The 13,254-nt window shown below is 39.9% G+C and overlaps 1 protein-coding gene across 1 annotated transcript in view; it reads right to left on the reverse strand.

Moving 5' to 3' along the window:
• LOC585863 (neuronal acetylcholine receptor subunit alpha-10-like) overlaps positions 1-13,254 on the reverse strand; it is a 34,412-nt gene that overhangs the window by 1,477 nt on the left and 19,681 nt on the right. Inside the window, exons 4-8 of the mRNA XM_030994342.1 lie at positions 11,929-12,038; positions 9,052-9,232; positions 8,023-8,185; positions 6,846-7,034; positions 6,360-6,558 (exon numbers count right to left, since the gene is read on the reverse strand). Of these exons, the coding sequence (XP_030850202.1) occupies positions 6,360-6,558; positions 6,846-7,034; positions 8,023-8,185; positions 9,052-9,232; positions 11,929-12,038 (842 nt within the window). The remainder of the gene's footprint in view (positions 1-6,359; positions 6,559-6,845; positions 7,035-8,022; positions 8,186-9,051; positions 9,233-11,928; positions 12,039-13,254) is intronic.

The raw sequence follows: 13,254 nt of genomic DNA on the forward strand, positions 1-13,254 counted from the left end.
TATAAGTAATGGTGTGTACTGCAAGGTTCTGGAATCATCAAAATGATAAGAAATTTGGCCCAGACTTGGTAAAGTTACAAGCACCGTACACAGAAAGATGTATGGGACTAGGCAAACGTGCGCAACACGTGCGTTTTATCTCTCACATCCCAAAGGATAAACTAATTTAGCAAATATATCAATTAGTAGGCGGTTTCCCGGCAACATTTTTATCATCACGTATTATTCAAAACATATTCTTTCACATGATTGGTAATAACAGCTTCTATTTCATATTTATGAAATTGAGCCTTTCCCAAAACTGGTCTTTACCTTTAATAATGAAATGAATGAATAAATAAATAAATTAGAATTAAAACATCGCCACTCATAAACACTCTTGGGTTCCGTCTATATAGCCTCTTGTCGATAGCCCTGTTGCTCTTGTAGTCCGTAGTCGACATCGAGGCGAAACAAGCCGAGGCGCTTGCGCCGGGGCCTCTTAAAGATACTTTTTCCCTTTTGCAGCCAACATAAAATTATGTAGAACTTTGCAGGAATTATAAATATGTCATGTATGTCCTATCTGTACAATTTAAATGTTAGCAGTGTCCTAATATTTAAATTATGCAAGGAAACTTGTTTAATTGCTAGACTTCACTGTCAGACACTATTGAGTGACTCACTGGCTTTTTTCTTCTTTGGTAATAAAATACATAAAATAAGCTGTAAAGGGTACATGAGCATTTGTCTACATCAATAACTCACTTCTTGTAATGGCCAAAATTAAACTGATTGACTGATTGACTATTTGCGCAGCAGAAACGTACGACTATTCGGTACAATGGTCTGAAAATCAGACTATTCCTTACTGGCTCTATAGCTCTTAAGTTGATTCGGGAACTAATAGTCGTTATTTTCCCACTTAAAGGTAAAGACCAGTATTGGAAACGCCCCAATTTCAAAAAATGAAATGGAAGCTCTCATTACCAATCATGTGAAAGAATATGTTTTGACTAATACATGATGATAACAAATTCGCCGGGAAACCGCCTACTTATTCATATATTTGGTAAATTTGTTTCTCTCATGGTCTGTGAGAGATATAGGGTAGTCCCATATACATCTTTCTGTGTATAGTGCTTGTAACTTTACGAAGAATGGGCCAAATTTCTTATCATTTTGATGATTCCAGAACCTTGCAGATGCTAGATGCTAGATGATCAACCTTTTCTGATCGATTCCACAACGTTTCTTTCACAATGCAATCGCATGACCATAACTGGTCTTTACCTTTAAAGACATTTTCAAGCCCCCATCTTTTGAGGGAAGTTCAAATTATTATTATCTTTCAAATGCCGTTGGAATTTAACATTTTCTTGGCCTGCAAATGGGACATAGTACCTTTAACAAGTGATCTGAATGTCTCATGTTTTTCATTGTTTGGCGAATATTCCGACCCAACTGTGGTTCGGTGAAAATCATCCAATCAGAGAGAGCTACTATGACGTAATATCAAATATTCATGACTGACTCGTGCATATATGCATGACCTGCGCATTGTGACCTACTGGGAAACGAAAGAGCCGACAGTTTGGCTAAAAATGCAAACACAAAAAGAACACAAAGAATTAACTGTACCACGGAATAGGTGTACCACTGAATTAACTAACCACATGCGTCAATTTTATCAGCATTTATGGCAAAATCAGTGGGAAACAACAGACAGACAAAGGTAAATTCTTATTTTAGATCCATTCATAAACATCGAGACTTATTAACTTTTCTGGTTTTTGTAGACAAGATGACAGATTATTACATCAAATGAAAGTGGGAAAATGCAAATTAAGCTTTTAAAAATTCAGTATTAATAAACATGAAAATGGTTTATGCGATTTTTGTCATGGAACTGGAAAAATCGAACATTATTTATTGTTTTGTAAGAAATATGTACGAGAGAGGAACAGGTTGTTTTCTCGGTTGTAAATTAAAGATAAGAGTTTAAAGAATTTACTGGGGAATAAAGATCATCTGTACACTCTGTTGGCTTTCATAAAAGCTACAGGTAGATACCAATCATTATAGCTAACGAGTTATAAGTAACTCTCTTGGAGAGGAAGAGAAGGGAAAGTATAGTTTAGCACTGCACAGTTAACCCCTATTATTAATAAAATACTCACACCCTGTTCATGGTCGACACCTAAATTATTGCCCGCACCATCGAATAAACGGAAGCTGCACAGTGCATGATACCCACTGAAGAGGGAAAGAAACAGCGCCATCTAATCATAAGTGATGAACAACTAAAAAAAACCATGACAGTCAGGCAGAAATAATCTTTTTAGATTGGTCAGCCTTGAAACCCAAGAACAACAACAACAACAACAACAACAACATTCAAAATGGCTGTTCACTTTTGTTCCGCGACGGATGATGACGATATTTCGGAGAGCATCGAATATGCAGCCAGAAGGTTGAAAATTGACCGATTTAAAAATAATCAAATAAAATGCAACAAGGTAAAATCTGCACTTAAAGGATAAGATGTGTTTGTAAATCTTCCTAGTGGCTATGGGTAAAGTGTGATCTTTCATGCGCTACCGCTCTGTGCTGATTTCCTCCGTGAGAGTGAGACTGCTGCTTCGCGAGAACCAGGCCGCCGATCTCCCGGGGCTTTGCCGGGCAGTAAAGGGTCAGGTACAGGTAGACTATTAATGATAGCTTTTCAGCACTGATGCAAAGACGCATCTATTGCTGCACGGAAAATTTTATTTCCCATTTGTGATTATATGTTGGTCCACTGGCGTACTGGTAGGGGAGGGGGGGGGGGGGGGCGCCAGCCCCCCCCCCCCCCCCCAAATGAAATTGAACCATGACTTATTTTCAATTCCATATACAAGTGATGTATAAAAGTTTGTGATATCACATGATTTTCAACAAAATGCGCGTTTCTCCATTTCTGTTGCAAACTGACACATTCCGAAATGGCCAGGAAGAGCATTTAACAGTAACACAAGTCAAAATTGAATTAAGAAAAGATTAAGAGTAGTAAACGGTACAACGAATCGTCTTCTTTCTCTAATAATTAAATGAAACGGCAAAGCTCAGACAAGAACACGATACAAGGAATCTTTCTCTAATAATCTAATGAAACGTGAAAGCTTCCGCGCTTCGCGCGGGATGTGCGAAAATGAATTCAGACAAGGATTAAGAGTAATAATATAATGAATCGTCAAAGCTTCCACGCTTCGCGCGGGATGGGCGAAAATGAATTCAGACAAGAATTAAGAGTAATAATTTATTGAAACGTCAAAACTGCTGCGCTTCGCGCGGGAGGGGGGGGGGGGGGGGGAACTGGATCAAAACAAGAATTAAGAGTCGAGAACGGTACAACGGATCGTCTTCTTTCTCCAATAATTTAATGAAGTGTCAACATATGGAAACGTTTGCTTTGATTTGTCTCAGAAAAGAAGTTGACCACAAACTGACTCCCACACGGTGTTGAGTGCTCAGGGGTCACGGACCACTGGCTTCACCGGGCATGTAGTTCCATTATGTGAATGGGTAAATTAACTATTACAAAATGAGGCGATACATTACATTGTACAATAGGGACACACATTGTTTTTATTGTGCAGAACATACTCTTTTATTGACTTACTTATTGAATGAAGCTATAAAACCAAAATGTAATTTGCGTTCTGGCAATCGGAGTACAAAGAATGATAGCAGGTGAATAAAATGCTTCAACAACACAAATACCTGGGAAGGAAGCATCCACAAATTTGAATAATTTAGTTGATAAACGATTCCGCATGTGGACGTTTGGTTGAGCAGAAAGCAGTGGATTCTAACAACACGAACCCATTTAACAGAATGTCGGAACGTAATTAATTATAATAATAATAATAATAATAATAATAATAATAATAATAATATGGATATTTATATAGCGCCGGTATTCGCCAGGCTCTGACGCTCATGGCGCTGTACATACATGTATTACTATTACAAAAATATAACTTTCTTAACTAAAATAATAATAATAATTTAATATTGGCGCGGTTGGAAAATGCATCTTTCTACCATGTGACTTTAATGGTACGATCCAGTAAATTAAAACAGTAAAATGGCTCTTGTTTTAAAACTCATTAAATAAAACCCAAAACTTCAGTGATATCAAACAAAATATGTTATATCTTACTCATAGTTTAAAAAAAAGATGTATAAACATTGTGAAAGTTATCATTTTATGATAAAAGACACCGAATGAGCGAAGATGACGTCATTAGAACCTGTTTATGTGCGCTTTGATAAGGGAATTTAAGGTCAAAAGGTCAATTCAGACGCTGATAAGTTATTGGTCAAGCCTTTTTGTTTCCTTTATTCCGACAAAATTATACAATCAATAAAAACAAGTTTAATACCGGAAGAAAGCTAACGATTAGTATTTTCATTAACCGCTTGCCCTAAAGTCGCTTGACCACAGTGAAACGAGTGAGAGCTTGCGAGAACGGCCAAAGTATGATTGAAACTTGCTTTTTGCTCTTCTCAAACGTAAAAAGAGACGACATTGTGCTGGATAAATCTATTTTTTCCGACAAAAGTACAGAAAATTTGCATATGGTCTTTTTATATTATACTTTATGAAATGTTACCCGAGTGACTCCCGGGCGCCCCAATGCCGGAAAGAAACGCACATTTTAGAAAACTTCCCTTTTCATGGAAAAATGCGTATTTGTTCTATGCACGCAAGTCAGATTGAGCGGATGATACAACGTTTCCATATGAGTGTCCGCGCTTCGCGCGGGATGGGGAGACTGAAAAATAACTTAGTTCCTGGCCCCGGGTTTATAGGGTTAAAATTGTAGACATTTGGACATTGGCATTAAGATTGTATTGTATTTATTTTCCGTCATTTAAAAAATACATCAACATATATATATATATATATACAATCATAAAGACAAACTTATAAAAAAGAAAGACGGAGGGATGGCCCTACTCAGCGTTGTTAGCATAACAATGCTGGTTTACAGAGGGGTCCCTAATATATTTGTCGGTAATTGGTTGCTCGTTTTGTCGGTAATCGGTGGCCTCTACACCCTCCCCACTCCACCACTGACAAAGATCTAGCGACGCCCCTGATAACGACACCGTTTACACACTCGAGAATTTTTTTGCAAGTACTACTGATAAAGTACCGGACCATCGTCTTTGTGCATTGTGCGGCATCAAAGCATATCCAACGTCTCAAGACGTCACAGATCACTTTTCTCTAACCTTTAACCAATCAGAAGGCCTCGTTTTTTCTCCAGGAAGTGCCGGTGGACATTAATGTGCCAAATATGGTTCTCAAATTGCAAAAGATCCCTACTCTTGGAAGGGGTAGGGGAAAGCAATTTTACGTCATATTACGCTAGGAAGTGCCTGAAAATGCGTCTAATTTGGTTCTAAAATTACAAATGCTTCTTACTCTGGGAGGGGGCCAAAACCCCCTCCCAGACCCACCCCCGCTTGGTCGCTCCGCGACCTCGCCGCTAAAGCCTCGTTCTATCGCTTCGTCGTTTTATATATATATTTCACCCCATGCCATTTTGTGCCCCCCCCCCCCCCCGGTAAGAAATTTCTGGATCCGCCACTGATGCCCATACCCCTTGAGCTTCGGGGGCTCCGCCTCTTGACCCCCGCCAGGGCTTTGACCCTAGACCCCACTTTGCGAAACGTTTAGCGGGGCCTGCATGTTTGAGTGGGGTGCTGTGGATTTTTTTTTCAGCCCCCCCCCCCCAAAAAAAAAAAAAAACGTTTGTGCTCATTACGCCACTGTGATGGTCTATGTTAAAAATGCAATATCTTTAATGATTAAATTATCAAATATTTCATTATATACTTGCGTGTAAATATATTATGAGCGTGAGATTTACATGACTCACCCAATAAATAATAGACTATTCCAAAACTGAAAGAAGAAATCATTGAGATTTCATTGGCTAAATTGCTGGGCAATCGCTGCGGTGATTACGTAATTAACGTATACATGCATAATTCAGTAGGAAATCGGGTCTCGTGAATATATAATTCTGATCACTTGTTAAGAGGCCCTCGGCGCAAGCGCCTCGGCCTTCTGGCTTCGCCTCGATGTCGACTACGGACTCCGTCCAACAGCGCAAGGGCAATCGACATTTTTAAGATCGAAACACAACCTTAACAACAAAATATGAAATATTAGATAGTATAAGTACTACTAAACTAGGCGACATTGACGTATAAGAGGCGATTCTAATAGGAGATAGATTTGTCCAAGGGGTAGTTTTCCGGGATAAGCTGTCTGTGGGACAGTAATTGTCAAGGATCTTTCAGTGGCATCGGGCTATACTTACTCGTTATCCTTATCCTCGGCTCGCAGCATGGCGGTACACTCTGCGTTCGTGTAGAGACGCATGATGAACGGGTGCAGCATCGTGCGTCTCAACCAGTTGGGTATCGGCCGCCTTCCACCGGTATGGTAGAGTCGCAGGACAATGATGGAGCACACCACCTCAACAGAACTCAACCCAATCATCACGGTGAAGAAAATCACTGAGGGTGAGAAGAGGGTGTCACGTAATTAGTAACTTTTCTAAAGGGGGCCTGGGGCGTAAAACAAAAAGACCGAATCTTGCTTTTTTTTTTAATGCACTGCAAACAGAAATGTGCTAATGGGAAAACAGTTATTTGTGGTATAGACTATTTAGTATAATTATGAGGGCATTTGATAAACGATTCTTTTCAAAGGTCGTGTGGGCCTATACTACGATTCTGTTCAAAACCGACGTACAAAGAATTAGAAAACTACTCAGCCGTCTCTTAAGTAAAGGCATATTTACCAATGATGGACGTTGTCTCACCGCTTGGTGGCAGTCTATCGGCCACGAGCTGCTGGAAGAGGATCAACGCCAGAAGGTTACTGACCGCCAAGGTCACCTTCTCACCAGACGCTGGATGAAGCCAACAGACGAGCACCATTAACGCCGACAGGAGAATACATGGGACAACGACAGTACGAGTGTAGAAACCTGCATTCGCGACGAATATATGAAAATGTAACCAGTTTAAATCACAACTGCACTCTACTCAAATATGCAAATGTACTCTGTTTGAATATGCAAATATAGTCTGTTTAAATATGCAAATAAAGCATTTTTTCAATATTCATTTTATTTTACTTACTTTTTGTTTGCATTTTTTCTGTACATACAAATATTTCTGGGTCAAAGCTAGTAAAAAAAAAAAAAGTAAAAAAAAGGTGACCTCACCCCATGAAATAAATTTACTTATTCTGAGATATTTATTATATTCTTTCCCATTAATCTACAAGATTCCCCACCGATGTGTATGAGAGAGTGTATCCGGATACCTACCCCCTGAAAAGCCATCCCCCGGATATCCCCATAGGATAACCATCCTCTAAGATAACTACCCCCTAGGACAACTACCCCCTAGGGCAACCACCTTCTAGGACGACTACCGCCCTATGACAACTACACCCCGGACATCTACCCCCAGACAACTAACCCCTAGGACAACTACCCCTGGACATGGCAATAGGGACTTTTAGATTTGAACGACGAGAACGTGGACTGCCACATGTGGCATCCTTTTAAGGCACTGTCAGCGCCCGACAGTGTCTTAAAAGGACGTCGCATTGCCTTAAAAGGATACCACCCGTCGCAGTCCACGTTCTCGTCGTGCAAATCTAAAAGTCCCTAATATATCAGAGTGGTGTCAAGGTCAACGGGGCAGTATATCTCTGTCGAACGGATCTACGGTGAATTTGTAATGGACTTGAAAAACCTGCAAGCAGGAGGCATCATGACAAGGTAAGCTGCTGGGCAAAATTTGTCAGAGTCACCGGTTTCGTTACAGTATGAATGAATGGATGAATGAATATATATATGAATGAATGAGTTAATAAATGCATGAATTAACTAATCAAACAATTAATGAAAGAATGAATTAATTAATGCATTTGGCCCTTATTATGATAATAGAATGTATACTTACTCGATTGACGGCGGATTTGCAGGATAAACTGGACTGTGGACCAAGAGAGATTGTAGCAACACGATTCAAAGATATGATTTCTGGATATTGCATTTTCCAGTATCCAGACTCCATTTTTAAAAAATAAGGTCACATTGGCGTCGGTTGAAATTTGAAAAAGGACCTGGAACAAAATTGTTGAAGGAATAAAAGTAATAAATAAGGTTTTTCAATTTTCCAATAACTCCAAATTGAATATGAGCGGTCTGCAATTGCAGTTTTGGTCTAAGCTCGGCAGTCGGTAGCCTTGATTTGCAATATTAATTTCACATCTCAGTTGAGTATACAGTGCCTGACAGACAGTTTCTGGATATTGTGCTTTGTCATTTGTTGTCTATGTTTCATTTTCTGTCTAAACTTGAAAAAGCTGTGGCTCTGAGGTTGGCTTTTTCATGGGAAGTTCTTGAGCTACTTAAATTTGGCTGTCTTCACCGACATCGTGGTCCCATCTCGATGTCATCGTACTATAATACGATGGGTACACGATGGTATTGCGAGGGCTTCACGTAGTCGTGTTGCCTTCCAAAGACAATCGGGCAGCTTTTTGTTTCATTCGTATTGTCTTCGTAAGGGGATAAATGCCCGATGGCACCGATGATCACACTAAGTGAAGAGTCAGACGAAGATGAGACGATTGGAAGGGCAATATGGACACATGAATTCAACACGAAAATAAACCTTTGCAAGGTCTTCGGGTAATTTTTTGTCACGCCAAAGATTTTGCCATCGCTCACGAAGTTGCTGCCGGAGCCTGAAAAATCCAATGGCGGTCATACGATGGCTTAAGATGCCCTCACGAATGGCCCGATATGGCCCGATGTCTTTACGATCAGAGCCGAATTTGAACATTTCTTTCATCATTTGTCCATCTTATGTCAACCTCGGGTCAGTGTGATGCGGGCATTACCGGGATTTTTTTGGAACACGATTGCGGTCCCTCCGACCTCGGAGGGGGGGGGGGGGGGGGGGGGGGGGGGGGGAGGGTCTTACCTTATCTGTTCCCAGTGACCAAGGGCCAAAGTTCAGGTAACAGGTCTGCACATCGTAGGGGAAGTAGGTAATATCGATGGGGCAGGAAGCCAATACGATGGCCAGGACGTACCAGACCATGGTCCCGTCGTTCGACACGATGATGTAAGTATCTGCGTAGCTGAAGGAATCCTTGACGACACTGTGACGGAGTAAGAATCGTAGTAGATTGGCACTATGACACCAACAGTTTATGGGGGCACAACCGGCCTGTACCTATTTCAAAGCAGTGTCGCAAACGTTAAGTACACAAATGAAACGTTCCCCTACCCAAATATCGATGTTCGTAGCCAAATGGCTCGTGGAAACAAAATTAATTTTTTTGTTTTCTTATCAACATTTTTGTTTTTGAATTTGAAATATTGAGTATTTGGTGTCAACTGTGCCTAAGAGGGTGAAAAGAGAGCTAAATCACTGCAACCCTAGGGTCTTTCCTACCTGTATTACTGATTGGGATGTACAGGTGGACCATTACACCTGGGTTTCCCCTACTCTTATACAAATAGTGTAGTAGGTTCTAACTATGAGAAGGTGGTGACTCTTCTCCATTTAATAGCCTGTCCGATAGTCCACAATTCGGCCTATTGAGCACCCTACCGGATTCCATGTGCGCATGCGCTGGTTTCTTTCGCGAGTGTGCATGCGCAGGTTTCCCTCGCGAGGTAAATCTGGGCTCGCCGTGGTACGAAATAATAGGGACTTTTAGATTTGCACGTCGACAGCTTTGACTGCAACGTGTGACGTCATTTTAAGGCACTGCGCATGCGTCACGTCGTCTCAGTCGGCGATGGGGAATGCGTCAACCTTGATTTTCCTAAATCTAGTACATACACACATATTGATATTTATATAGCTCTTACATAAACATGCTCAATGTACTAGTATGCCGCGTGCGCATAAAATATACAGTTCCTCAGGTAGACAAAGGAACACCCTTTCCCTGCTATTATGTAAAAATGTGTAAAACAGGTGTGACATGCATATTCACCTGTTCTACACATTTTACATAATAGCAGTGAAGGGATGTTCTTTTGTCTACCACAGCAATTGTTAAGGGTAGAATGAGGAACTGTATATTTTGTCCTCTTTTTTGTCCGTCATGTTCATAGTGTTACTTCCTGCATGCATGTATATCGTCGAGTGCAATCTAATTTATTTCTAATCGTAGTCAACATGGGCAGCTGAGTACGTTGACACGCATGATCAGTCGGCGTTCGTCGTGTTCTCGTCCACTCAATCTTAAAGTCCCTAATAAGACGCGAACCGGCCACATTCCGTCCGATTGACGGGTGTTTTCAACTGTAACCTAGCCTGCGTCTATGAAACAGAAGCTAAACCCTGGATCCGGCTCCTACGATCGATCGCTGTCATTCAAGAAATAACGTGACGCTTAGACGATATTGAATTAATGAACACGTGGGGTATACCGTGTAAGTCAAAAAAGTTTACACCTAGAAAATTGCTAATTATTTTAAAAATCATCTATGAACAGTTAATTATTATACATCTTATGAAAGAGTGTTTTATCCCAAATGATGTTCACAGGAGGCATTGTTTGCGAGATTGCAAAAATCGACCTGTGCAATAATGTGATGTTTAATCCTTTCAAATTTCAATTAGCACGCTAAGCCTTGTTGATCGGGTGGTAATGTCTTTTGTTCATGGCCGTGTTAAAGGGGGTGGTGGGAGGGGGCGGTCGATGTTCCATTTAACGACCAAAAAAGAAGCACAGACAAAAAATTGCGCCTTGTTGTGAGTGTCAAAGTAAAGCCAAGCAATTATGTGTAAAGACGGCCCTGAGTAACCCACTTTTAAGGCTCGTTCGGACACCCCAACCCCTCCCCCTCCCCCGCCATAGTTATTATTTGTTTTTTTAATGTTTAAAAAGATTGACAACTGACGGTGCAACCGAAATGACGCGCGTGTTCACTGAACTCTGTGTTATTATTAAAGACCAGAAGGTAAAGCGAAAGTGAGAGAATGAATTGAATGTATCAAATGAGATGCATTGCATATGCTTTTTGCTGAAGCAAAGTCACACGCACACATACACACGCACAAATGTTCTTTGATATTTGAAATTTGATATGTGATATGTGTGGCATGATTAATTTTGTTAGGGATGTTATTTGGATCTGCAAAGACCGAATTAATACTTAAATTCCAATCGTTTTATTCAAACATCGCATAAGTAACTTTGGCGCAAGTCGATTTTTGCACTCTCGCAAACACTGCCTCCTGTCCATCCAAGCGTAATCACATTCAACACAACAAATGATACTAAATTATTCGGGATAAAACACTCTTTCATAAGATGTATAATAATTTAGTGTTCATAGATGATTTTTAAAATAATTAGCAATTTTCTAGATGTTAAGTTTTTTTTTTTTACCCACACTGTATATTGCCTAAGTAAAAGAATGGGATATAGCAACAAGGGTAATTCGGTTGATGAGCGTGTAGTAATTATAATTATAATCTCTCTCACGGGAGAGCACGGCCCACTGTAATTACATGATGAGGGAGGGGTGAAGCTCCCTTTATTGCGAATTGTAAAACAAAATAAGGAGTTTCTCGTCCGGTCTTTTAAAAAAAGGAGGAGGCAGTGTTTTACAACTTACTTCTTTGTATTTTTTTTTCTCAAGATGGCCGCCATGCTAAATATGGCTGACCTAGGTATATCTTTTCATCGCATCAACTCAAATACCACAATATTTGTGAATAGATATGGTGGTAGAGGGGACGGGGTTGGAGGGTAGGAGGGCTTACTCCAACCCCCAGAACTCCTTGTATGGGCCTGAAGTAAGATTTAAACAGTGGTTAATGACGTCATCTTACCTTTCATAGAGGCAGATGTCGGGAAGCCAGACATCGTTCTTTTTAACGGCCACGTAATCGACGCCATCGAAATCCAAAGGATCCCATATCATGTTCTCATCCGTCCATATCTGAATGAAATAATAAGGTGAATATGCAATTAATGACGATGATGATGATGATAATAATAATAATGGAAATATTAATAATAATAACGCCGCCCTTCCTAATAATAATAATAATAATACAGATTATAATGACATTAGCTGTATATTACGCACGTATCCATACCACCGAGGCACTTGCAAAGTATTCTTATGCATGCCCTCTTACATGTTTTTTAGTATGTTATGGCCGCTGTCCTATGACATATGTATATGTAAATGTGTAATGGCTAGGTTCCTTTCTCGGCATAATTTTAACTCTAATTTTTAACATCATAGGATCTATCTCTAGCTTGCAATGTCGAATGTCGATAACTCGTTGTTTGTCTTTTTTACCACGTACAGTCACTGTTCTTGATAGCCTGTACTCTATTTCATCTCTTCACATCCAGAACTCCTCGTTTTCTGTCACCTTCTCTCACTATGAACATGACAGACAAAGAAAGCGGACAAAATATACAGTTTCTCAGGTAGACAAAGGAACATCCCTTCACTGCCATTATGTAAAAAGGTGCATGTGTCACCTGTTCTACACATTTGTACATAATAGCAGTGAAGGGATGTTCCTTTGTCTACATGAGAAACTGTATATTTTGTCCGCTTTCTTTGTCAGTCATATTCATAGTGTCTTTCTCCCTCACATTTCCTTTCTGTTCTACTCCATGCGACTCATCTCTCTCTCTCTCTCTCTCTCTCTCTCTTTCTCTCTCTCTCGCTCTCATTTGTTCTTTCCTCTGTTTTTTCCTCATACTCTCCCTATATCTTACTTTTTTCTCTCTCTACACTCTAAGAAATATTGAGTAAAATTTTACTCCAAATGAAGTCGTATGGGCACATGGTCAGAATTGAGTAAAGGTTTTTAATCAACTAGATGGGTAATATTTTACCCGTTATTGAGCTTTGTTTTACTCAGTGAATAGTAAAGTGTGTTTTACTCAAATTTCAGGTAATTTTCGTTTTACTAAAATAAGGCCAGAAAACTCCTTTCACAATGCTCCTTGTGGTTTAATTGATGTTTTACATCAAATTTGACCATGTGTCCTTTTTCATATGTGTCATGTGTAAACGTCATTTTAGTCATAAATTAGCAATTCATTATGTAAATCAATTTTTATTTGGTAATGTCATCATGGACCCCAATGTTCCTTTTTACAGGACATATCTTTAAACTCTGCTGAAAATG

This window comes from Strongylocentrotus purpuratus, unplaced genomic scaffold, assembly GCF_000002235.5.
Source record: "Strongylocentrotus purpuratus isolate Spur 01 unplaced genomic scaffold, Spur_5.0 spur5_scaffold_21, whole genome shotgun sequence".
In the NCBI taxonomy this organism is placed as follows: Eukaryota; Metazoa; Echinodermata; class Echinoidea; order Camarodonta; family Strongylocentrotidae; genus Strongylocentrotus; species Strongylocentrotus purpuratus.